At 39.5% G+C, this 27,880-nt stretch overlaps 1 protein-coding gene across 1 annotated transcript in view; it reads left to right on the top strand.

Moving 5' to 3' along the window:
- Positions 1–27,880, top strand: part of Exoc6b (exocyst complex component 6B) — a 369,762-nt gene that overhangs the window by 258,360 nt on the left and 83,522 nt on the right. Inside the window, exon 20 of the mRNA XM_051203059.1 lies at positions 16,514–16,587. Within this exon, the coding sequence (XP_051059016.1) occupies positions 16,514–16,587 (74 nt within the window). The remainder of the gene's footprint in view (positions 1–16,513; positions 16,588–27,880) is intronic.

The raw sequence follows: 27,880 nt of genomic DNA, 5'->3' as shown, positions 1-27,880 counted from the left end.
CTCATGATTCAGTGCATTTCAGATGTTCAGCAGCAAGTACTAAGGCAGATCCTGCAGACTGACAGCAATTCTTGCAGGAATGCCCAGTCTCAGACTCTAGTCAGTTCTCTCTCACCCACCTGGGCTTTTAGCTAACAGCAATTTCAAATTGAAATTCTCCCAGGCTTAATAAGCTCCCAGAACTTCCTGGATGCCCTGTGCAACTTAGAATTACAGCTTCCACGTCGAGGCTATAACTTAGGAATAGTCCAACAGAAGAGATGCAAAGGACTGATTAGGTGAGGAGTGTGTGGCTCTTCAGTCTACTTTGTGGATCTAGCTCTTCCTTCAGCATAACAGCATTTTTTTTTACTAGCCCAGGAGCTATACTGAGCCTCCTTGTCCAGAGTTTATTATGTATGAGGATCACTGAAGTGAGAAAAATGACTCAATCTATGATTTCACTTTTCTCACTGTAGCTGGGGAAGTGCCGAAAGCACAATGGGAAGTCAGGTGGTCTTTTGACACAGTCAGCCCTCCACTTTAAACTCACCAAGAGCACAGCACGAGTCACTTGAGTTTTTTAGCATAAGCTCAATCACTGTCAAAAGAAACTCATTATGAATGACAGAAGACACTACTATATCTAGAAAAGTTACAGAGCTTTGAAACTCTATTCTAGAAAGGCCAAATATAGTCTTTATTAGGTCACAAATCTCAAGGCCATATTTGATTCCCATAACATTTAAGCAAGTTTGTTGTTTGATATTTGGAACCAAGAATTTACATGATTGGCCAGCAAGGACTGAAATCTCATTTACCTTTCAATGATAAATTCAATTTTGGGGGTCATTAGTTAGAGTATATAGTTCATTGACTTGCACATTGTTCTCCCTCAAGTCTCTCTTCGTCTTCCATCCTACTCCTCTCCCTGAATCCTCCTTCTCTCCTAGTCCCACCTATCTTACTTTCCTATTGGCCAACAGTGCTTTATTCATTAACCAATATGAGAAACATATTTACAGAATGACATCTCCCATCGTCTCCTCTTTTTTTAACTTTAACATAGTAAAATATATAACAAAACAGTTATCAAATAAGAACCACAGTTAACAATATTTAGTCCATTAACATTTAATAAGTTTTAAAGAAAATATTCCATCATCTATCCTGTCTTTGTGAGTCTAAAGTCCTACGTGTAACTTATCTTTAATCCTAACTAAGGAAAACTATAACCATAACTACCTGTCTTCAACTCCATCAAAGACCACAGAAGGTTAGTATATAAACTCTAAAATTGACAGAGACAACTCACCTGGTCAGTCAGCCAAAGTTCTTCTGTAATGTTCCATCATTACATCATGAAATATAAACCCAAGAAGTTTTATCTGCTTTTAGTTTGGAAGGGTCTGTGCTAGTATCTTTTAAACTTATCTCCTTCAACACAGACAGCAACCAAAGTAGAGCCCACCTTAGTCATTTCTCTTAGCTCATTTTCCCATGAGATGAGCTTGTCCCCCCCCACATTGTCTTTTTATTTCTATTCTATCATATCCCAAAGTTCCCCCCCAACTCCTCCTGGCTCCTCCTCTAACTCCCGTCTTTCCCAGATCCACTCCTCTGTTTTCCTTCAGGAAAGACTAGGCCTCCCAGGCATATCAACTGAACGTGGTATAAGAAACAATAAGACTAGGCACAGACTCTACTATTAAGACTGGGCAAAGCAACTCAGTAGGAGGAAAACGGTATCAAGAGCAGGTGAAAGCATCTGAAACAACCCCACTCCCACTGTTGGGAATCCCACAAAAACACCAAGCTATATGCCAGTGGCCTAGTGCTGACCCATGCAGGCCCCATGATTGCGGTTTATTCCACATTGATCATAAACGCTTAAGTGTTCTTTTGTTTTTTGTTTTTTGTTTGTTTGTTTGTTTGTTTTGTTAAGCTGCCTTGGGAAATCACCTTAAAGGAAAAGAAAGGGTTATGTTGGCTCATAGTTTTAGAAGTTCAAGACCATGTCCTTCTGATTCCATTGCATCCAGATCTGTGACATGCCAGGAACATCATGGGAATTATATGGTGAAGGAAAGCTGCTCACCCAATAGCAGCCAGGAAGAAGGCAAGAGAAAGGAGAATGGGCCTGGGGCAAATCATACTCTTAAAGGTATGTCCCCAGTAATGCACTTCCTTCAACTATAAGGCCCTACATTCTGATAGCCATTTCAGCTATGAACTGATCAATAGGAAATCAACTGAAGAGGTCATTGCCCTCAGGATCTAATCACGTCTTAGTAGTACCACCTGCTGGAATCAGATTCTGACATGTGAACCTTTATGGCTAGTCACTTCTTACTCAAACCATACTATTTTCCAAACTTTTTTCATCTTCCTTTATTTGCCACACCATCTTACTGTTTATCCCATACTATTTTGGAACTCTCTGTGTTGCCTCGGCTGCTCTGAAACTGATATTCCTCCTACTGTAGCCTCACAGATATTGGGATTATAGGCATTAGGCCCCATGCCCAGCTTGAGATTCTTAGTAGTCATCATTTATTTTATATTATTCACCTATGGAACACTTTGTAATTGTAGCTCAAAGTTTTGACTTGGTTTGAAAACTATAAAGTGAAGAGCTTTGTCTATAAGCACGTGTGATGAACAACAATTATTCAAAAATCATCACTGTTGTTTTCCAAAAGAAACTTGTGATCATTTTCAGCGTTTTCATGGAAAAGCAACTTAGGTACTGAAAGGCAAAGTAGGATGGAGAGAGAAGAACCTTGGAAAACATGCAAAGGAAGGGCTGGGGAGAGATGACAAGTTTTCCCACAGTTACGCACAAGAATAAACTATACCTCTGCCCTGGCAGGGCAACTTCACAGTTACATCTTCTGAGAGAAAATTCTTCTATTGGGAACTAAATAGACCTTCCAGTCATGCTCTGAATGTTCCCCATCTCCAAATCGATACATAAAAATCCTAACTCAATGGGATTAGCAGGTAGGGCCTCAAGCATCAATTGAAACATAAGGACAGAGATGGACACACTAGGATTCAAGTCTTTGCAAAAGTATCTCCAGAGAGCTCCTTTGCTCTTGCATCTTGTGAGTGCATGGTGAGAAGGCTCTGTCTATGCAACACAGAGTAGCCCCCTGTTGGACTCTGAGTGTGTCAGGGCATTGTGTTGAACCAGCTAGCTTCTAGCACTGTGAGAGTAAGCTTTTGCCGTCCTGTCTCCACACTTTATGAACTTTGTCACATAGGCATGAGTGGAATTGGGCCAGAAGCAGCTGTGAGCTGTCACGAGGCATTCACCTGAGCTATGGAGCCTGCTGCTCTCACTTTGGTTGGGTTGCTTTCTTGCTTTGCCGTCTGGTCTGGTCATTGTTCACATTCTCCATTTTGGTCTGAGTTTGTCACAACTAGGGTCTAGAGCTGTGTTGCCCAATTTTGTAGCTCCTAGCATCAGTGGCTACCAAGCGTCAAAATATGTCTAGTCAGAGTTGATAAGTACTAACAGTATAAAATACCAAAGTTTGAAAAAACATAAAAATATCAAGTTTAAAAATATTGATTTCATTTTAAAATTTATTACATACATTGAGTTAGACAAGATTCATTCTTTATTTTAAAAATTAGTTTTCGTTAGCTCTTTTTCTTAGGTATCTACTAGACATAATTAATAGGAGCTCAGATTTCTATTTGGCGCTTTTCTGTAGAATCAGTTTTTATTGTTATGTTAAATGGCCTACACAAACCCTCTTAATGTTAAATTTTAGAGGGTTGTAGGTTTGGGAATGTGTTCATACAGCAAAATAATCAGCACTGAACAAACACATGGATAAGATTAAGTCCTTAAGAGCACAGTAAAGAAATATCAAGGATATAAAGTTACGACTTGAACGCAGTCTCTCTCATCTCTCAGGAAGCCCACCCTTTTCATGGCCGACCTTCAACTTTCCTAAGATTATACACAGAAGCACTGTTGATTACTAATTAAGAAAGGCCTCTTTCCAGCCTAATTTAGAAAGGTCTATCGTGAAATTTACCCATATTTTATTAAATTATGAAACATTTAGGAACTACATTAGAAAATTGACATATTTGTGTATTTTTATGATTTTCATTGTTGCCTTAATAAATGGAGAAGAATATACAGTATGTATACAAAGGAAAAGGTAAAGTGAACATTTGTCTTTAGACTTTCCAGGATGGGGGATACATGCTGAAATAATAGAGGGGTTAGATTTTAATGGTTTCATTGACTTAACCTTCTTGGCCTCAGTTTTTCATCTATTGGAAGTTCTCAGCAATTACAAGCTCTCCTTTCATCTTTTTTGATTCCAGGGTTGTAAGTTTAAGACCTAGGACATTGCCAGTAACCTTGACTATTATTTGTTTATGGAATATTATGGGTAAACCCAACCCCATGTAATGGGACGTGCATGATCATAGCTTTTCTTACTTCATCTTCCTTTATAAGAAATTATAAAGGATGTTTCCTACGGCACTTAGACTGTCTTAGAGACATTAAGGTGCCCAAGTACCTGGATTCCATGACCTGGGAAGAACTTACATTTCCTTCCTTTGTATCTTGAAGCAAAAATAGTTTTCTAGTTACTTTATGAGAGCTAATCTACTGATTTGTATAAATGTTTACTGATTATTCTGTATTGCATAAGACATGAAGTTGTTCTGAATTGGTTCCTGTTGAGATGGTTTTTGTTCCAGAGTGAAAGTGTTGTTTTGTAACAGCATTCTCTGAGATAGCTGGCCTCTTGCTTCTTTAGCTTACTGCATGCAGCTTGGCCAGATGAAGTCTGTTGACTGAACACTCACATACATGAAAAACCCTTCATGCTGTAGCTATGTCAGGTTTATAGACTTAAATTGCTAATTAACTAAAAGGCCATATCTGTCTATCTTAGTACTCAGCTTTTGTTTAGAACAAAAGAAGTTGAGAATTTTTTTTTTTAATTTTTTAATCCATTTAGGGCACTAGCTTGGCATTTCCTATGGATTTTAATCATATATTTCCTGCAAAGAAACACTTAGGATAAGTTATAGTTAATCTTTACATTCCTCTATTGTTATCTTTAACAATAAAGTCTACTCTTTAAAAAGAGTTGTTTCAAGCAGCTTTAGATTAACAGTAAAATCTATTGGGAAGCACAGAAAGTTTCACCATGCTTCCTGCCCCCACCACACAGAGCTTCCTCCACTATTAATATTTTACAGCATATCAGTGCTAGCTGTAATCAGTGCACCCACACATCTTTACCATCTGAAGTCCGTATTTGACATTCAAGGTCATTTTCATGTTACAAATTCTGTGATTTGGGATAAATGCTTAACAACACGAATCTACCATTGTCATATCATAGAGAATAGTTTGCCTTCTGGAGGTTCTCTATCTTTCACCTGTGATACCCTCCGATCTTCCTGTCTGGCTTAATTGGCTATTTACTGTTTCCATAATTGTCCCTTGTCAAGAATGTCATATAGTTGGAACCATTCAGCACATGGCCTCTGAAGATTTACTTATTCACTAATATGCATCTAGGGTTCTACCATGGTTTTTCATGGCTTGGTAGCCCATTTCTTTTTACCACTAAAAAGAAATGTTGTTTGAATATAACAGTTTATCCATTATCCACCGAAAGGCATTGTGGTTATTGCCAAATTTGGTTATTGCCAAGTCATAAACTATACTGCTATTCCGCCTGATTTTTGTGTAACAGCTTTCAGCTCATTTGACAAAATACTAACTTAGAGATCTCAGTTTCATTTCTTTTGTGTGATAAAATACTATGGACTAAAACAACATAAGGAAGAGTTTATTCACAGGGTTAGGTGTTCCTAGTGGTGAAGAAGGTATGAATGCAGGAATAGGATGCTGAGAGATCACATCTTTATCCACACACAGGAAGCAAGAACTAGAAGTTGAGTGAGGCTATATACTCAAAGCCAATCCCCAGTGATACTTTCTCCTCCAAGGCTCCATTTCCTAAAGGTCCCCCAGCCTCCCCAAAAACAGTGCCATTAATTGGAAACCAGTTGTTAAACTACATGTGTCTTTGGAGATATTTCATTTTCAGACCACCACAACATACAACTTCTGGGTCATGTTACATTTAGATGATGTAGAAAGCAAAAACAATCTGCCTCCTTACTTAAAAAAGAGTTGCTCTAGGAAAATCTGTCTGGTACGTTTTTGAGTTCTGGAGCCTGTTTGAGTCTTATAGGTTCCAGCTGAACACTTTAGTTAATTTTGATCAATTTCTTCTTAGTATAATAGCAACTTCCAGCTTTAGTTCACAGCCAGTGACAACAGCTGTGAGGTGAGCATGTTGTCATAGCAGTTTGGAGCCAAAGGGGGGGGGGGAAGGCCCTGTTGTTATCATAATGCCAGCTGTTGTTCTGATGCAGAGATTCAAAGAAAAAGGCTGTGGCCGTTTTTATAGGCTGTTCTTCATCTTGTGCAGTGGTGTCTCCATGAGCTTTAATAGATTGGTGCGTTTTTCTTCAGTTCATTTTTTACCTTCTTTGGGAACAAACATTAAATAAGATCACATTTGTGGTCATATTTTTATTCAAATGCACGAAGCAAGAACTAGAAGGTGAATGAGACTATAAACTAAAAAAACTTTGGTATTGAAATCAAACACTGGGGAAAAATAGAAAGTAACCAGATAGTCCAGAAAAGCACAGATTAAGAAAGAAAGAAAGAAAGAAAGAAAGAAAGAAAGAAAGAAAGAGGTCTGAAATCTATGTATCAGGTAACTTGACCCCAAAATTAACAAAACAAAAACAATAATCGAGAATAAAAATGAAAGTTTGCCAACATTAGTAGTGTGAAAAACCAGCCTTCTGCAATTACCACATTGTTGGGTTCAAGCATCTAATTTGAGAAAAAACAAGGGGCAGGAGCTTAGTGCAAGGGTCAGATTCAATGGGAGCTGCTTGGGGAAGGCCTGCTGTCAATATCATGTGGTTAGGCTTTCAAAGAACTGCTCTAGAGGTGCTCAGAGAACCATGCAGGAGTTGGAAACAGAAAAGACAACAGTGTGTGAGCAAAATCCATATACCAATACACAGAGAGAAAGGCTGGGGGGAGAATTCTCTGAAGCTAAAAACTACAGTAACTAAAACAGAAAATTCACTGGAAGGAAGCCAAAACAGAAGTAGGGTGGCCATGAAAATAAAACAGAAAGAAAAATAAAGAAGAGTGAACAGATCCACAGAGGGCTATGTCCACAGAAGCCTCCCTAAGGGAGGGGCTATGTCCACAGAAGTTTTGTGGCTCTTTTTGTCTGTTGGTGTTCTCTGTACTGTCTGTTCTTTTGTTAATGATTTTTTTCTATTTTAACCCTCTCCCTCCCTTCAACTTTCACTGAAGGTTTAATTTTCTTCATAAAAACAAAACAAAACAAAACCAAAAACCCACTAAGTTTTGTTGGTCTTTTTCATTATCTCCTCTTTTTTTTTTTTTTTTTTTTTTTTTTTTTTTATTGTTGTCCTTTTTCTAGTTTCTCTTGTTTGGTGAGATGATTCTTTTAAGATAGCACACTTCCCTGCATGGTCACCAGCTGCATGGATTGTTGTTTTAGCCTCTCGTCTATTTATATCCTTAAAGCTAAGATGAATCTAATGCTCAGCATGTCGGTTGCTTTGTGTCTTTGAATGCAGAGTTTAACCTATGTATGTATAAAGCAGTCTTTGACATATAAGTACTTATTTTAATGTTGTCCTGGGGTCTGTTGCTTTCCCTTCATAGGTTTCTTTCTTTTTATTTTACAGTAATCTTTGGTGATTTGTTCTGATACTGTGTTTGAGACAGGTTCTCATGTAACGAAGTTAGCCTTGAACTCCTGTGTAGTGGAGAACCACTTTGAAGTTGAACAGCTGAACCACCTATTTCTGCCTGAGTGTTGTTGCTGGCATTAAAGGCTACACATGCACCACTGGTTTCAAGTGGAATCTGCTGCTTGGTTTTACTTTAAGGTTTCCATGGGGCTTACATGAAATGTTTTATGGTTATAATGTTCTGTTTCAGAGCGGTAATAACTTCAATCTCATATAAATACACGTTTATACCTTTCCTTGTTTTCCTTTTTGCTGTGAGTCACTCTTGTTTTTATATACTTCTGGACTCACTGACAGATTACTGAAGGTATAATAATATCTAATGGTTCTGTAACTTTTACACAGACTTTGAAATGCTTTGCATACTGCTCTCAGGATCTGAACTTGTCTGCTCTACCTTTGCTAGTGAGGTCCACATGATTGTATTCTTCATGCTGTTTGTCAGTGCTTCTCATTTCTATTGAACATTCCAACCTTTTTATTAGACAGATCTGTGTGGGAATGTCTTTACCTCCTTTTTATTTCTGAAGAATGCCTTTGCAAATTTTTGATCTCTTCTTTGGTGAGGGTTTTTTGTTTTTTTTTTTTTGTTGTTTTTTTTTTTTTGTTTGTTTTGTTTTTTTTTTTTTTTTTTTTTTTAGCACAATGAATAGTATATCACCCTACTTATTCTTGGCTTGTAAAGTTTTTGTTGAAGAAGTCCAGTATGACTGCATGCATTGCATTTTGTGTGACCAGTCTCTCAAATCTGATCTTGTCTTTTTTAATTTACATTTAAAAATTATTTTATGTGCATGGATATTTTACCTTAGTGTATATTTAAGTACCAGGTGTATGTAATGCCTGTGGAGGTCAGAAAAGGTCATCATATCCTCTGGAACTGAAGTTGCAGACAGTTGTGAGTTGCCCTGTAGGCTTTGGGAATAGAACTCGGGTCCTCTGAAAGAGCAGCCAGTGCTTTTAACCACTGAGCTGCCTCTCCAGTCTCTGACCTTGCCTTTTACTCCTCCTCTTGAGCTAATATGACCTTCTGGTTGTATTTACAGTTGGGACTGCTGCCTGCCACCATCTAAGAGCTCTACAGGGTCTGCTGCTCCCTGTACCTGCCCCACACTCTGATCACTATTTCCCACTCTAACTCCCAAACTCCCCACTTCTCTGTGGGAGGGACTCTGAGCATGACTGCTCCAGGCCATTGATGAGAAGACCAGAGTTAACTGTCAGGGTTGGCTCCAGAGCCACACACAGGAATAAGGCCAGCAGTCACATCACCAAGGCCTACATGGCCATGGCTCCTCCAGGTTCCTCTGGTACATGGTTTTGACAGAAGAATCCTCCAGAGCCAAGTAGGTCTATAGCCACATTCACAGGAGTTTAGGGCCATTTCTAGGTCTAGAGCTGGAAACTACGCTGGCAAGTTTGTCTCTGACACACAGGGCTGTCCTCTCGGTGGACCCTGCTCCTTCTGCTCCTTTGTGAGCTCTTCCAGGCCTTCACAAATTCCTTGTGAATGCCAGTGCTCTCATAGAAGCACTTCTATCCATAGATGGTTGTGTACTTATTGAATGGGTGCAAGTAGAAAACTGCCTTTCCCACCATCGAGGGTTTGACTACTACTACTACTACAACTATTGAATTAATGCTTTGTTATATGTTTAAATACAAGTTATGTTTTAAATCCAAAATACGTTTTGGGGACATTTTATCTAAGTCTTTGCTTTGTATTGTTTTCTATTTGTTCACAGTGTGGTGGAACACATGCATGTACACATTTCAGGTGTACTGGTAACAGTGAGCATAGTGATACACACCTCACCCTTGGAGTAAGACATCTAATGAACCAAGTCTCTAGGAGCCTCTTCCTTCCCTTTGGCCCCTCCTTTTGTTTCTTCTTGACCTGATTCTTTCATGGAGCTCCCTTTATGTTCTGGACAGCTTCTTTCTGACCAACAGGACCTGGAGTGGATCCCCAGGGAGTCTGTCAGCTCCTCTGCAATTAGCCTCCTGGAGCTGCCTTGAAGTGATGCAAGAGGGCCTGGCTTCCCCAGAGCCATCCTAGCCTAGCACTCCCTTATCTACTGCTCCAGGGAGCCAGACACCAGGAAACCACTATGCTCATACAGCAACAACAGCTTCTATTTGTTTCAGTACCACAAAAAAAAAAAAAAAAAAAAAAAAAAACACTTGTGACCTGATATGATCTTAAGATGCAAACAAGCACCAACACACTTTATTTTATGTGGTGCTGAGAATCTTATTACCCTGGCCTAAAGTATAATCCTCAAACCAGCCAGTCATGCAAGAGTGTTTTTTCCTGTTATCTGAACTAGATGCTCCTTGGAGCAGTGGTATACTAGAAGCCTTTTTCTAGTTTGTCTTTTAGCTTCCCGCTTGTCCAAACAAAATCTGTTTTCCTCCCACAGTTGCTGTTTCACCCATTTGTTGGATGCTCTTGAGTTTGCTTTTTGGAAATGCGTTGTTTCCATTGCTCATCTTTATTTAAAATCTGTTCTTGTTTTATGGACAATATGTGAAAATTCAGTTTTATGTTGAGTTTTCCAGACTTGCTTTAGATCAATTTCTGAATGCCCTTTCTAGCTTGTTTAGCTTTACCCACATTGAGCATACCACGTGCGCACATGCATATGTGCAAACACACACACACACACACACACGCACGCACGCACGCACGCACGCACGCACGCACGCACGCACGCACGCATGCGGAAAGCATGCAGCTCAGGAAGTGGTTAAATGACCTGGAGCTGGCTACCTGGTCTGCAGTGGGGTTCATTGCTGGAGGCTTGGATCCTTGTGGTCACTATGTGGGCTTATTTAATAATACTTTTCAGAGAGGAAGGAGGCAGAGCAAAAGGACACATGAGACATGAAAGGAGAAAGGGAGGGTTACAGGGAGAAAATGGGGAGACAGAGGAGTGTCGCTATGGTACATTTGGTTTGGGACTGCTGCGATAGTATCTAATACCTTATATGCTCATTTTAGACAAGTTTATAAAGGAAGCACAAAAATGATGCATCATTTTTTAATGCTGGTAAGCCTGAAAGAACTTCAGTACCCTAAAATGTACTGGGATCACTTAAGATGGGCTCAGTTCCACATTTTGTGCCACGGTGTTAGCAATGGGATAGCAGGGGTCTCGGGGAAGAATGCATTCTTTTAATCTTCTGTTTATGTAGAGAGATTGCAGACTGCTACCGGTTTGACATCTTAAATCCCTTCTAACTCTAATTCTATTGTTTCGTTTGAATTTAATTTTCTGTGGGGGTTTTGTGTGCAGCTGTGCATATACTCTTGTGCATATCCCTATGGATATCAGCAGTCAACTCTGGGTTTCATTCCTTAGGTGCTGTCCTCCTTGTCTTTCCTTGACCCATGTTATTGGAAATTTTGGGGTGTCCCTTTGTAGTCATGAGATAACAGGAAAATTAGATTACCTCTCATTAATTTAAAAAAATGTAAGAATGGAAAAATTCCAGGCAGGTAAGCTGTGGGTCTTGGCACCTGCTCAGAGGAGGAGAATGAAGACGAGATGGGTGACAAACAAGGCCTTGCCACTTGAGTGAAGCCTGCATGCAGGTCAGCCACATGGTGACAGCTTCCCATAAAGCAAGGAGGAGAACTTTCCAGAAAGAGCAGAGCCCAAAGCTTTAGAGAGCACATGCTTTAAGAACTAGAAGAAAGGGGAAAATACTTTTCTGAATATTTCAGAATTCCAGCAGATTTACAAAGTACATGACTGCAGGCTGTTGGGGGTTGGAATCTGGCAAGGGAAGTACATCATCCCATTAAAAGTATAGTTACTCTCTGTTTCTTCAGCACAGTTCAAAGTGAGCCTGCCTTCCTGCTGGATGGTCCCAACCCTGCTCAATTGGAGTGGGGGAGTCTGCCCTAGCCAGAGATTTCATCCTTCAGGGTCTTTACTGCTACCCTGTCACCTGGAACTTAACAATAGACGCACCAGGTTTCAGGGATCCAGCACCCCAGATGCCTACAACACCCTCAGTGTTCTCCACTTTATACAAAGTTTTATTTCCTTCAGCCCGTTGTGAATGTACCAGATAAAACTTGAAATATTTCTTTTCTTCTCCCATGAAGTCATAGACATTATTAGTGTTAATATCAACCTGAAAAGAAACCTAGGGAAAAAAATTTATTGAAATAAGCAAAATATCTTTCTTTTACTCTTTGGTAACTTTATTAGACTGTGAGCTTTTTTCGAGTTTTAAATTAATAGGGTATTTTGAAAATTAACCTTTCTTAAAATGATGACCAAATCTCAAAGGTTGTGCATTAAAAATGTCAGATTTTGTTGGACAGTGTGTTTTCTTTCTGCCAGGAATCTTCTCTTCCTATGTGCTTTCCTTTCTGTAACTTTCTGAGCCTCCTTTTAACATTTTGTACAGAACTTTCAATTAGTTAGCAGATCCCTCACTGAAAAGTTGCTGTGAATTTCCGGATTGAATCTGAGTCAGGACTTGGTACCTTATGGCACTCACTCAGAGAATCCCTGCTTAGAGGACTGGGCTGAGGATGTAGAGTGGATGCTGTGGGATGGGCTGATGCTGCTTTCAGCTTTCAGCAGCAGCGAGTAAAAGGGAGGATTTGGTTCTGTGTGAAAAGAAGCAGGCTCTTTGATTTCGTGGGTAGTGCTGAGGCTCTCCTGAAGAACTCCAGGCTGGACGTTTCATGCTGACATGGGTCACTGAGAGACTGGAAACCTACTGTCCAGAAACCAGTTCAAGAAAGACTAGCCCATGGCTGTGTCTGCTCCTTCCACTCGCCCGTGATTCATGATGCCCATGAACTCTAGGGGCCTTACCCAGTACATGTGCGCACATCAGCTTTCCTTCCCACCTCTGGGGCAGCGTTTGAGAATTTGTGCATGTCACTCTATCATGCTGTCTCTTATTACTAAAAAAAAAAAAAAAAAAAAAGTACTGCTGATCAGTGCTGCTTTGTATCACCATGCCTGTATCCTTATATTTCCTCTTCTTGGGTTATGAGAGTTTTATGAAATACAAAGAAGAAATCGCTCTCCTCTCTGTAGCAGCCCTGGGTAAAATTATAAGGTAGGTGACTTACTAGCTTACTAGCGTAAGTCCCATGTCTATTATATATCACCTAGTTAAAATCAGGTTCTGCATGAATTCTTAAGTTGTTCTTTAAAATAATCACTCACTGAGTTTTTTCATGTATTTATAAGGTTCTTAATCTAGGACATCATATTTCTGAGACTATATTAAATCACAGTTACAGAAATTTTATTTTATTCTTTTATCTAATCTTTTCTAATAATATAAATGAAAATTTCTGTCGTATTAACTCCCTTAAAACAAAATAATTAAGTGGCCACCTACAATTTTTCCTTTAAATAAACATCTGCTCACTGAATTATCCCTGGTTCAGCTTTTTTCCTTTTGTGTTTTGTCATAGGCATAGGACAATATTTCTTGTCATTGGGTCACCAAATCTCTGAGAATTCAGTAAAAGCTATGAACCTTTCTTTGTGGAGAAATGAATATTCACACACACACACACACACACACACACACACACACACACACACATGCACACACGCACACACACATGCACACACGCACACGCAAACACGAATTATCAGTTATGATCTGCCTGCCTATCTGCCAGCTGCTTTATATGTGTGCTTAGCTTAATTTTTATCATCATGCTATAAGAAATGATCTGATATTCTAATTTGTGATTTAATTAGTACTAAAGAAATAAACAGGTTAAGTAATTTGTTGAATTCAGGAGTTAATAAGTGGAGAAATGGAGCTCCAGTTCTGTTTTTTTTTTTTTTTTTTTATGACCCCGAGTACTATCCCACTAAAGCCATTATGCCTGTGACTTTAGGGAACTCATTAGTTTATAAGCCTGCAAATTGATTCCTGGGTTAAGGACCTTATCTGCAACAAGCCAGGGTTTACGAGCACCGACTGCTCTTCCAGAAATCCTGGGTTCAAATCCCAGCACCCACATGGGAGCTCACAACTGTCTTTAAGTTCAGAATCTGACACCCCCATGCAGACAAAACACTGATGCACATAAAATAATAAAGATAAATATTTTTTAAAAACCCAGTCTTTTGTTACCAGCTATAAGTCTGTGTGTCTAGTGAATCTTGATTTTTAAGTAATTTGTTTAATTGAACATAATATTTTTGAACGTCTACTATTTTGAGTAACTGTTAAGCTCTTGGATAAGGAATTTACTATCTTCATGGGATTGTAATTATTATAGGAGTGCAGTTTAGTAATAGAGTACTTGTTTAGCATGCACAAGGCCTTAGGTATGATGCCTAATACTGTGAAAAGAATTATATTTGTGAAATAAAGAGGAAAACTACAAATATGAAGTTGAATTTGTAATAATTAGATGTTTCCATATGTGATTTGTGGAGATTAATCTCTTCACTTCATTGTGCATGGCATAATTGTTGTTATCTGGTTCTCTTTATAAAAGGGTACATCAAAGGCTACCAAGTCTTTTGGGAACCTGAGGATCTGATATTTCATAAAAAGTCAGGTTGGAAAGAGTGACTGAGAGTTCAGCCTATAGCACATCCAAACTCGTGAGTTGGTTTACCTATGAGCCAGGGAGCATGTTCAATGAGGAGTAGCATGAATCCAAACTTAACATCTCAATAGCTGGGCATTTCACTCAACTAGGGCTCCTCCTGATAGAGAGGACTTGAGATGTTTTGAATGAGGCAACCTTGGCTTGAATGATACAGGACTACTTGAGGTACTCTGTCAACTTTGGAGGAAGTATGTGCAATGAACACTTAACAAGGCTGTTGGGACAAGAAACCGTAGCTGTAATTCAAATAACTTCTTTCAACAAGAGCGTCATGTTTGGGATTCACCGTTTCTGGGTAGTGGGTTACCAGATAGGGTTCTTTCTATTGCTTACTGTTTATCACTATTGATGTACAGTATATGCTCTGTCAAGCTTTCCATTAGCATGCTTGTCACCAAATGTTTGTACAGTTTTAGAACTTTACTCTTTTGAAACTTTAGTGTCTTAGTACTCTTTTAGATAATGTTGGTTTCTAAGTGGCGTGTGAGTTTTCTTCTTAAAGCAGTTTTACTAAGGCTGACTGTGTTCAGAGTTGAACCCCTTTTTTTGTACATCCATTTTATTTGAAACGTCTACAATAAGAGGAGTTTGTGTGTAGGTATATAGCACATTTGTACTATATTTAAATTAGTTTAATATGTCATCTTATAATCCTTTGATGTAATGTTCCCTTGTCTCTACAGTCTAAGTTGTTGGGATTAATTTTTAAAACTGAGGCAAGGATTTTTTGTAAATATGTTATGGTTTTAAAATGGGTAGAAAGAGAGGGACATATGCAAGTGGACAGCAATCATTGTTCATATATCATCTTTGGAATTTATCCTTTATAGAGAGTCATTTAGTTTTCTAGCTAGATATGCAAAAGAAAATATTATACCAGTTCTATGGTTTCTTAAATTCCAACTTGGGGAATATCTGTTTGAAAAGAAAACACTTCTTCTCATGTTTTGTAAGTACTTGAGCTGATTTTAATGTAGTTAGTAGATGGATATAAAATGTCCATCATGCTTTGACTTCACAAGAAGAATTGAAAATACAGTAGGTACCCAGATCTTGACTGTGCTATGTGCTTGTCAGTGTGGAGGAAACTTCTGACCTTTTGATTTCCTAATAAGCAGAGCTCAGAGACGATAAAACTTGACATTCTTAACCAATACTATCATTTGTCCCTGTAGCCCTGTGTCATTTCTTTCTTGTTAATGTTAAAGCCAGCCTTTTAAGGGATCATGGTCTCAAGGTGCTACTGTAACTGTAAATAGCATGCATGTGAGCCTCTTGAGCCTAAGAGATGGAGCGAAGAGAAGATGGAATGTTTTAAGTGGCATGAAAATGAAGTCAAGGGCAAAGACTGCAGTAGAAGGACAAGCACATGCAAATGTCCCCACATTTGCAGTAAGCTTCATCCAGGTGGGCATCTTCATATCTGCCAATACTTCTTTGCTTTTTAAAGCCAAAATCTGATCAGGGCAGCAGCAGCAGCTGCTGCTAGTGGTGTGCATGTGTGTGTCTGTTGTGTAGGAGGTTGGCACTCATGAGATAATACAAATAATCAGTGAGGGAATAATTAATGATGTGGCAGGGAATATTTTTGATAAATGCTTAGGGAATGAGGTGACAAGCGTGAAATTAGAAAATTCCTTCAGCGATCTGAAATATAAATAGCTTTCGGAACTGAAAAGAGTTTCTCAGCTGAAGATTTTATTGTGTTGAGAGGAAAAACTTTTTTCTCTTCCCCCCTCCCTTCCTCCTTTGCAAGTTGTTTGTCCATTCACAAAACAAATACTCTGAAGCCCAGCGCAGCTCATGGGAATAAATTTCAGGTCGAATTAGTACAGTTTCCTTGCTGTCAGGATGCTGGAATTAATGGTGTTTTGATGACACGAATTTTGAAGGGCCAACAAAGAAGCTGAAGGGAGAGAGACATGACTCCTTAGAAGCCCAGTCCTCCTCTCCCCCAGCCTCTCTTGTCTTCCCTGTCATCCGTCTGCCAATCTCCCTGTCCATGGTTAGTTAAAGGCGCTTTTTATCCTCTTTTCTTTCCCACAGAGTTTGCCAGATCCGGCCCGGTGCCTGGGTTCCAGGAGGACACGCTGCAGTTGGCCTTCATCGACTTGAGACAAGTAAGTCTTTGTGTTTTTGTTTTTTGTTTTTCTTTTAAGATGTGTGACTGAAGACCATCAGGTCTTAAGGAAAAGGGGAGGGGAGGGGTTTTGGCATTGGTGATTCACACTAGAGACCTAAGGGCTTTTCCCTGTGTTTGAGGCCACCTCTTTTATTTAGCTATCTGAGATCCTTAGCTATGGTGGAGTAAAGGTTTTGTGGGTAGAAGAGAAGACAGGGGGTGGGAAGAGGGATCCACAAAGTAGAGGGACTCAAGTGACCCTCAAGTGATGCGATCCATTGTGTGGCCATTGACTTCTGCAGACACAGCGAAAAGATGACTCGTCAAACCCATGCTAAGCAGGTGCACTGATGCAGAGACGGCCCGCCTAGAGAACTTTGCGTCTGGATAATGTGGCCAGCAGTGTCAAAGGAAAATGAAATGTTTTCCTTTCTGGGTTGTTAGTCCAGTTTGTTGACTTTTTCCTGCTGCCTCGTACCTTCTATTGCCTTCTGTGTAAAATATGGTCAGCCATCAGCAACAGAGGGGTGGTGCTTGAAGATGGTTTGCAAAGGTCCCGACCAGTCATGCTAGCCCGATAGGAAGTCCTGTTGCAGTATCACAATGAAGGCCAGTGCTTAGGTCTACCTGAGCTCTGGCAAGCCCACAAGATAGAAATGCTACCCTAGGGCTGTTCTTGCAGACTAGAAAGTGGTGTTTTGGGTATAGTAGAAAAAGATGGGTGGGGGCTAAAAGGGAGAGCTGTAACTGTGCTCTGTCATCTCTTCACTCTGAAGATGGATGGGGTTGGATAGAAAGTGCGAATGAAGTAAGCATCAATGACTGATGCTTCTCTCCTATTAAAACAATCTTTTTTTTTTTTTTTGGTCTGTTTTAGAAGGTGGGGGCTGGCTTTGTTTCTCCTGCCATAATGATGCAGTGCCTCTTGTTTTCAGAGCTGACATAGTTTGCATTCTGAAAACTTGTAGATGCCCAGAGTGTTTCTTAAAGCTGTAGGACCCCTTGTCTGGGTATCCTCCTTACCACTGTGACTGGATTCCTGCCGGAATAGCTTTTAACCCGTAATGGATGGCCTGAGCTAGCCCTGGACCCTTGTGGATGGGCAGTGTAATCTGTCATCAATGACAATTCCGGAAAGCCCTGTTCAGCAGAATCATGTGTCTATAGACCCGACAAGGTTTGAGGATTCAGACCACGTCCCAGAAACGTGTGTCAACTTAATATTTGGGGGTTGGGTTGGGGCTTCTCTTTTTTATAAGGCTTTCCTAACATTGTCAGAAATGGAGCTGTCTCCCTCCACATTGAACACCTTCCACCTATAGGTTTGATGTGCCCAAATTTTAGCCTTTGATCTAAGATGGAAAGATTGAGATTTTGCTGTAGGGTTCAGTGGGGAATCCATTCCTTTCCTTTCCAATTTGTTCTCTGAAACTTATAAGCCAGTTCAAGCAATGTTCATTGGAAGAACATATGCAATATACAAGAAAAAGTTTTTCCTTTTTCACTGTTGATGCAAAGGAAATGTCACTCTCACTAGTTTGTGGTTTTGGCACCTATGGAAAGCAACTAATGTTGACAGGAAATGGGATCTTAGGGGTAAATGGGAAAGCGCATCGGGGTGAGGTGGGCCTGAGCCAGGGGTGAATTTAACTGATAATGACCAACTGTGTCTCTTCCTATTCAGTGTGTCATCTAAATTCTACTTATATCTTTCTCTGTTTCCATTCCTTTTAGCAGTAAAAGGAATGGAAAGGAATAATTTCCAACGTAGATGATTTGAACAACGTCCTTAGTTTAAGGTTGTGTTAGCAGATAGGTGACATACCACAAAATGATCCTTTCACATCCTGCTCTGAAAACAGCTCCTTCTTCTCATTCATCTAGGCCATGCTCAGATATTCAGACTTCCAGGAGAATTACTGTTTGTTTGTTACTAATGCCGACTTAAACATTTGAGTGTCCTGTTGTTTGAACTCCTCACAATCACAAAGCTGAGTTTTAAATTGGGGGAGGGGAGCCGAGACTAGCCTTAAAATTGTATAGTAAGAACTTGGCATATTTCTTCCGTCTTTGCAAAACACCCAACCCAGACAAAGTGTTGTGACCCCCTCGGAGAAAACTTCCCAAAGCACACAGTTCGCCTCAGGCAGTCTCATTACATGAACATGGCCATAGCCTGTCTCGGTGACAGCACTTGGAATTTGTGTTCATTGTCTACTTGTTTTAGAAGTGGTGGCTTTGACTTTCTGTCCTTTATGCTGCCAGGTGTCCCCTTTACTGATGCTGGTGTCTTTTCTCCACACATTGAGGCCTCCTACCTGGCCTTTAGGTGATTGATGGTTTCATGGACTAAACTTGAAAGTGGGGCTTTTCCTAGTCCTGTTCTTCTTTCAAATGTGTCAACTCAAAGATCCTAGCATTCTCACAGCTGTCTAAACCTTTTTAGGTTCTAATTTCATTATTTAGCTTATTAACAGATTTAACCATTAGGCTTTCACAAGTCAGAGATCAAAACAGAAAATGGAATTAGCAGGGACTAGGACAATGGCTCAGCAGGTTAAGCATTTGCTATGAAACCTGCCTGAGTTTGCTTTCTGGAATCTAAAGGTGGAAGGAGAGAACTAATTTGACTTCACAAAGTAATTCTCTGACCGCCATGGTAGTAAGTACATACCCACTACACACACACACACACACACACACACACACACACACACACACACTAATAATAGTAAACAAAAAAAAATGTAAAATGGTAATAGAAACACCAGAAGTGAAAATTAAAGAAAATGTTGTGTGGCTTTTCCTGATTAAATATGTGTTTTCCTAAGATAAAACACAGAACAGCTCCCCTCCCCCAACAAAACAATTCCACCCAGGTCTAGCTGGAATTACTTACAAGGGAGTGAATAAGGAGTTGGTAACAGGGACCTTGGGCAACTTACAGCAGCTAAGCCAAGTTGCCCCCGCCCCAGCAATTGTTAAGTGTTCATGTACCTTCAGAGAGGAAAATCATAAGCCCTCCTCCACTTCTGAGAGGACTGTACAAGGGCCTAATCTTATGAGGGTTTCCTGTGGCAGGCACATGTAACAGTGCTATGATTTTAAGATGGTGGTAGTCATGTCAGGTAACAACTGTGCCTGGCCAAGCAGAGTTCCATAAAAGACAGAATGTAGGGTGTATGCCCATGTGAGCAGGGGTCTGTCCTGGGATGCTTTAGGGTTCATGCTCTCCCAATACCACTCAGATACTAGCTGTTTGCCTCTCTGGTTTCTAAGTCTGTCGTGCTGATCATGTGCTCACATTCTCTTTTATTAGACTCTCAGATGCAATTAGGTGAGTGATAATTTAAAACATTCAAAACGTGGGCATTGATGAAAAAGTCTATATAGTATATAATGACAGAGTATCATTTAAAAGCTCTGCAATTTCATTAGAAAGAAAAATAGATGTGGATCATAAAGCTATTCATCCTTTTTCACTTACCATATTTCCAGTTTTCTACTTCTTAAGGTAAAAAGTGAAATGAAATTTTTAATATACAAGCTTTCATGATATTTCAGAGTTAAAATACATTGACATACACTTTTCATTTGTTAAGATTCTAGGATTAGAAAATCTGATATTAATAATAATGAACTATACAGTACAAATGTAAAAGTCTTTAGCATTTTATATTTATGTTATAAAAGTTTAGTTTAAGTACAGTTTTCATGCAAAAATGTGTGTATATTTCAGCTACCAAGCTTTGGTAATGTTAAAGTTTGAGAACAAAATAAACCTTCATTTAATGAAATATTTTAATGTGATATCTATACTCATGGAATTGGTAGCCTCTAGTTATTAATCTTTAGAAATTAATAGAGGGCCAGTAGTAGATTCTTAATGGCTTTTTACTTTTTAATAGTTCTGTGGCAAAACATGAAGTAAAAATACTGTGGAACACCAGCACCGGATTTTCATTTCAGTTCATTTCATTAATCTCTGAGTGCCCTCTGTGCTTAAGTGATGCATAGCAAGTACACATAGAGTGTGACTGTGACTTCTCCCAAAGGGGCAAATGGTGATCACCAAGTCATTGATTCCAATACGGCCATGCTGTGATAAGTATTGTCTTAGAGACATTAGAATATTGTATGCATTTCAGTCATTTGACTCCCATAACACACATAACCATGTGTGGAGCTCAGGATGCTTCTAGTCAGCAATTCTGGGTAGTTGAGCAACTCTCTGTACTCACTCAGCTGCTACATTGAAAAGATTAACCAGTCTAGAGGCTCTCAGTGTCTATGGCCATGTGATGTTTCATGTGCAGGCAGCCTGTTCTAGACCTACTCACAGCATTTGGCAAAGGTTCCAAGAGGTGGACAAATCGAGATCTGTGCTCAGAACCAGTAGATTGTCATTTCTATTACATCCTACTGTCTTCATCTAGTCTCAAGGTCAGTTCACATTGAAGAAATCCGGACATAGATTGCACCTCATAGTCTAGCTGGAATGGAATACTCATGTATGAAAAGTATAAATCAGGGCCAGGGGTTCAATGTAGGCACAAAGAGCTGTAAAATATTCATAAGAAGAGTTAAAGTAGAAGAAAATTAGACTCTCTCTCTCTCTCTCTGTGTGTGTGTGTGTGTGTGTGTGTGTGTGTGTGTGTTCCTGCGTGTGTGTAGTAAGTATTGGTATTTTGACTTACATGTAGACTCTATTCCTTTTGGATATTAGGAATTTCTTTAACTCTTATCCCCTAAGTTTTCTTACTTTGTCTTTATTGTCTGCTGTTTCCCTGAGAATCTCTTATTAATTTCCTGTTTATCCTCCTCCTTCAGTGGTATAAATTGTGCCACCCTAAACTACTTGATACTGATGTTATGTTATTTATATTCACTGAAAGGGCAGCTAACTCCCCAAAGAAATGTTTGCTTTATTTACAGTGCTCACCTTCCATGTCTGACCAACAGCAGTTTGAGATGTTCTTTCCTTGATAATAGTTACCTTATCCTCTGCTTCTTAGCCCCAGCAATTACTTACTATTAAATTTTATAAAGCTGAATGAACAAGACTATGACATTGCATCAGATCTCCTGAATGAAGCTTGTTGGCAAGGTACTTCCACACTGGGCCATCCCAAGATATCTGGGCTTTTTTTAGAGTGAGCTGCAGATATTCCCTCAAGGGCACTTATTCCCCAACTTCTTCCCTTTGTCTAAAGTAAACACAGTGCATTTCCATTGCAGACACAGGGCCTACCTTGAAAACAACAGTGTACCTAAAGAGATGCCTGTCCATTTCTTTGTGGTTGTGGAACAGAATATAGTGCTACTTCTGTCAAGGTAAAAAGGAATCAGTAACTTTAGTTAGAAGAGGAGAGCAACTCAGTAACCTTTGTCCAGTATTAAAATCTCATATTTCCTATTGTGTCTTAATCCTACTCAATTAAGGTTTTGTTTTGAAATCAAGTGTCTGTGTATAATGAACATTACGTTGTTGCTAAGATGAACCTTTACTCTGTTCATCATTGAAATTCTAATCTTAGTAGGAAATTCACTTACATCAAAGGCTGATTTTGTGATCTAGCACACATTAAAATACCCTTTGATCCATAGGATAACCATTCTAAACTACAACCTAACTTGGAGACTTTCCCAGAGCAAGTAGGAATAGGGTAGGTAGTCCCATATCTCAAAAAGCCTCAGGTGCCAGATTATCACTTTCTTTCCTGTCACAAACAAGAAGTTGGTGGACCTTTCCTGTGAATTGTTTGTGTGCCTGGCAGCACGACTTATGGATGTTTGTGGACCTTGCTAAGGTGCTTCTGGTGTTTAAATGGCAAATACATGAAGACAGAGAGCAGAGTGCTTTTAGTTAAAGCCCTTTTGGGTACCCAGGGACAACATAGCACATTTTTGACATATTTTTCCATGAAAAGTCCATTAGGTTTGTTCCAGCTAATGGGCCTCTCAGGTTATCATTATCTGTTATTACTGTTTGCCCATCTGGCCACAGCCAGGAGTTAGCTTGACATGTTTTACTGTAGCTTGGATGAGTACTGAAGACCTTTCTACTGCAGGGTAGAACAACAGTTTCCACAAATGGGTCTTGTCTGCCACAACTCTCTGCTCTTTTCACCAGAAAAAGGTCCACTGTCACTCACTGTGGGTGTGGCGCCAGCGTCACTTTTCACAGCTTCCTTCCAGGTGTGTCAGCTCAGAAGTAAGGGCTACATTCCATTTCAGATTGTGAGAGTAAAGCCCTACAAGCAGCGTGTTCGCGGCTTCCTGGTGGTTTCTGCTTTAGCCCATAGGTTGCATCATGAACTCCTTTTGATTGATCTTAGAGGCCTGGGAAGCCTGCAAGATGGTCCATGGAACTCCACTATGCTTTGTCATGCCCCCCAAAAAAAGGCAATTCAAGAGATCTCTCCTGCATTTAATACTTGGTGTGTATATTCATACCGACAAGTCTGGAACAGTCCCATCTTTAGAAACAGGAGGAAAATCATCAAAGATGTATTCACTGCAAACAGCCATGCTGTTGGAGGGTATGTTGGTGCTAGATGAGTGAGAGGTTCTGGGTTCTGAGCATTGGTATGAGGTATGCTAACTCTACTAGAGAATGCTCACTCAGTCCAAGAAGGCAGCAGGACCAACCCTTGGAACTGATGTTTCATACCTACCTCACTAACAGCCACTGGAGGGCAGCAGCAAGTGACAGCAAAGATCCAGATTTAGGGAATTGGGGTATATTCCAGTTTTAAAAACAAACAAACAAAAACTTGGCTATAAGCGATCCTGGGGAGCAAGTGCCCTAACCTAAAGGTTCCTTCTCGGCAAGTTCAGCGGTGAAGAAAAGGAGTGAGGTCCTAAGGGGTAAACTGAAACAGAACAGGCACCCAAAAGAGAAGGAAGGCACCAGGGCAAGCCAGAGTATGTGACTTGAGGAACAAAGTTGAGTTACAATGGTTGGTTCTCTGGGGCATCATTACCCAGGAAGAACTCACCTTTCTGAGAGGATATAAAAGCAAGAAGAGGCAACAGGCTCACACAGAAGCAGCCATACCTATGGTTGCTGCATATCTTACAGTAGGCCCTTCTTGGTTACCTGTATTATTTCTTGGTCTGTTGATTTCAGGGAAAATAACTCAATTCACTGAAGTAGAGAGAGGGGGTATGATAGGGCATCCTTAGGTGCCATGAAGGAATTTGACTGTGAAGTCTTACTGGATCATAAGTCTTTGGAAACACAACCCTCCTTCCTCTGACACCCTCAGAGTCCCTCAACCCTTCCAAATGCTGCTAAAACTCATGGAAAACATCCAGCAGAAGAAAACAAAAAACAAAAAAACCCAAAACAAAACAAAAAAAAAAACCCAAAAACAAAAACCTGACTCCAGGTTTTCATATGGCAACTGAGGCAAATTCAGTTAATCTAGAAATTTAATGTCTGTTCTAGGAGGGCAGCAGAAGGCTTTGTTTCCAAGGCTCATGGTGGCCGAGTACTCAGCAATTTCTCAAACACCTTATTTCTCTTTTCTGTGTGGCCTGTGGTATATCAGGGAATTAAGTAGAGTGCACCTTCTGAACCTTGTGCTGCTTGACAGGGAAGTAGGATATCAAGAAGTTTGGAATTGGGCACATGTAGATGTGTTAAATTATTGATCTTAAATGTAATTTTTAGACTAAGTAAAAATCTTTAATTCACAGATTTTACAAGATATGTGTAAGCAATAAGTAAGGTAATATAAACATGACACTTAATGCTTAGTTAGCATTATTACCAACATTAGTATTACTGTTACTGCCCAGCTGTAGTTTCTCCTGTCTTGTGTAGGGACAGCATCCACACCAATAGATCCCTTTGTTGCTAGATTCTCATGCTCTGCTCTCTCCCAGTGAGTGAGGAATTAAGACTAGTAGCTATTAAATGTTCTCAGCTCTTCTGGGCACAGTGATGACTGATAAAAAAAAAAAAAAAAGAATGAATATGGATTTCTCATGCTTGTAGCCAATTATAAGCTTTCTCTCTCTTTTTTCGCATTAAAAGGTATTTATTTAGGAAAATGCTATTATTGCATATTGAAATAATTTCTAAAAATGCAAGGTAAAGCCTGTGTAAATCTATGTCCCAGTAAAACTTTGTACTTGGGGGGGGCTGCTCTCTTCTTTAGTATACATATGTATTGTGCCTCCTGGGTCATTTTATTTGAGTTTTTAAGTTTAATATATCTTAAACATTTTAATCTGTTTTAATACTTTTAAAAATCGGTTTCATGCAGGGCTAACTTTTTTTCCAACAAAATTGATGTTCTTTGAGTGTGGTAAGTATACATTCTTATGTGGCTACCGCCTCTGAGAACAGGCCTGTTGTGCACAGGCTCCCTTTTGCTTCTCTGAAGTTAGACTTGTCTCCTGACCACAGGCAACCACTCATCTTTCAACCACTGTAGTTCAAAAATTGTAGAGTTGATATTCTTTTGGTTATTCTGTGCTATGGCCGAGAGTGTGAACTCATAGCCCCCTGCTCTGGTCCCCGTACCTGTTCTCGCTGTCATGATGCCCACCATGACGAACTCTTCTCCCTTTGGAATTATAAGACAAAATAGTTTATTTTTCTTAAGTCACTTTTTGGTCATGGGATTGTATCACAGAAACAGAAACATAACTAATACAGGCTATTGTAAACCAAGCTGCTAGTATTGTTAACATGCAGGTGTTCCTGTGGATGTAGGTTTCATGTTTGACATTGTTCTTTTAAAATGTCAGACTGATTTCCAATTGAGTTAGACCATTTTTCATACCTACACTTATGACTAAGATTCTAGAATATCCCACATTCTGGTCTTCACTTCTGACCATACTATGATCTTGGACATCGAGGTTTTGTCTTTTCAAGGATGCCATGTGATAAGAGTTATGCTGCTATTCATTTAGTACACTGCCTTTGAAGTTTGTGCACATTGGTGCCCATGTTAGTTATTCATTCATTTCTATCATCAAATAGTTTGTCGTCATATATATTATTTGCTTATTCATTTACCAGTTGATTAGTTTGAATAAATATACAATAAACAGGAATCTATAGAGTTTTAGGTGAATATATGCTGTCATTGCTCTAAAGTAAATACTTAATACTAGAATTGCTGAATCAGTAAAAATATATTTAGCATTATCTGAAGCTGTCGATCAAACTGCTTCCCTACCAGCAATGCACAGGGTTTCAGGCATTCTTCACCTTCACATGTGTTTGACATTTCTAGGGTTTGTTCTGACACTTTAAAACATAACTTCTCTCTCTCTCTTCTCTCTCTCTTTCTCTCTCTCTTCTCTCTCTCTCTCTCTCTCTCTCTCTGTGTGTGTGTGTGTGTGTGTGTGTGTGTATACACAACTTCTTGAAGTTGGTTCTTTCCTTCTACATTGTAGGTAGGTTCTTGGGACAGAAATTAGGTCATCAGGCTTGAGAGCAGTCACCCTCAACCACTGATCCATCTCACCTGCCCATATTCTTATATTGTTAAATTAAACAGTTTGTCTAGTTCTAAAATTAATTCTTAACTGAGTTCCAAAAGCATTTTACATACACATATTTTGGTAAACAGCCCATTGTTGGAAATACGTTTTATATTTTTTCTTACTTTGTATCTTTTCATTTTCTTAACAGTATCATTAAAAAAAAAAAACCTAGTTTTTAAAAATTTTAATGCCACCTCATTTACAGAGATAATTCTTTCCACTTCATTCCTATTCTTGAGTTTTCTCTCTTAACATCAAGTTTTCAGCTGACTCGGGTCACAGTGATTCTCTGTTTTCTTCTAGAAGCTTTAAAATACTAGCTTCTAGGTTTAGGTCTATGATGCTATATAGTGGGTTGTGAAGTACAGTCCAGGTTCTACCATAGTTTATTTAAAATGCTGTGTTTTATTGATATGCCCTGACAACTTTATCAAAAACCCAATAAAGGGGCTGGAGAGATCTCTTAGCAGTTAAGAACTCTCTTGCAGAAGGCATGATTTTGGTTCCCAGTACTCATACTGTGCAGCTCATAACTCCAGCTCCAACTGATCCAATGCCTTCTTTGGTTTCTACTGGCACCGACATGTATGTACATACACACACTATATACATAATTAATAAAATAATTGGCTCCAGCCCTCATACGAGAACTGCCCCCCTACACACACACATACTTGGGAAAGCTGGCCCCACACTTCACAACAGACATGGAAGAGCTGGCTTCACCCTTCACCTGATGCCCTTTTAGAGCAACCCAGCTACCACCCAGGCAACAACATCCAGGACTTTGAGTTGGCACTCCCCAACATCTACCCCATCTATCAATCCCCTGCTAGAGCTTGTGAAGGGACTGGCCTGGCAGAACCATAGTCACAGGATCTCCATGACTCAGGGCAACATCAGGATGTCTGAGAGGAGATGTGGTGAGCGTTCAGCACTGATAGTGTGCTAGCGGCCAGAGTCCTCGAACCTGACCAACAACACATTGCACAATCAACATTTCCAAGTAAGCTGTTTGAATAAAAGAATATATTGCATGATATACCACAGCCCCTGATTCCAGTAAGATGAATGAAGAGGCAGGAACGGTGGAGGAGTTAAGTGTTTCTGTTTTGGGGATTTTTTTGTTTGTGTGTTTGTTTGTTTGTTTTAGTATTATTTGTATTCATTTTTTTTAAAGTTTTTCTTTGGCTGGAATGCTGTAAAAATGAAGGGTGGGTATGGAAAGAATGGGAAATTAGTGGGATTGGAGCACATGATATAAAATTCCCAAAGAATCCATAAAAATTATGTTTTTTAAGTTTTTCTTTAATTGGTTGGTCATAAATGTGTATCTTTCTGGATTGCCTATATTTTTTCAATTGCTCTCTATGCTTACCATTTAGTTTTCTCTTGATCTTTATGTTAAATGTTGATATCTTAGAGCATGAGTTCTACAACTTTATCTTCTTCAAAATTGGTTATTATAAATCATTTATATATGTATGTATATAACATGTGTGTGTGAATACACACACACACACACACACACACACAGGCCTAGCAAGAAATAAATGAAAGGCTGACTTTTAACCATGAAAGACCTCTGGTCAAGGTTATTTTGAATTTGTAGATCTGTTGGAGAAAATGACATTCTGACATTTAGCATTCTCTTTCATGATTATTGCATCTCCATTGTCTGTCTTTGTGCTGTGTAACTTTCAGCAAATCTTGCCCATTTTGCCAAATTAATTCTATGTCACGTGTTCATTGGCAATGCTGTTACTATTTTACCATCGGTG

Source organism: Phodopus roborovskii, unplaced genomic scaffold, assembly GCF_943737965.1.
Source record: "Phodopus roborovskii unplaced genomic scaffold, PHOROB, whole genome shotgun sequence".
Classification (NCBI taxonomy): domain Eukaryota; kingdom Metazoa; phylum Chordata; class Mammalia; order Rodentia; family Cricetidae; genus Phodopus; species Phodopus roborovskii.
This window is presented reverse-complemented; position numbering and strand designations above follow the sequence as displayed.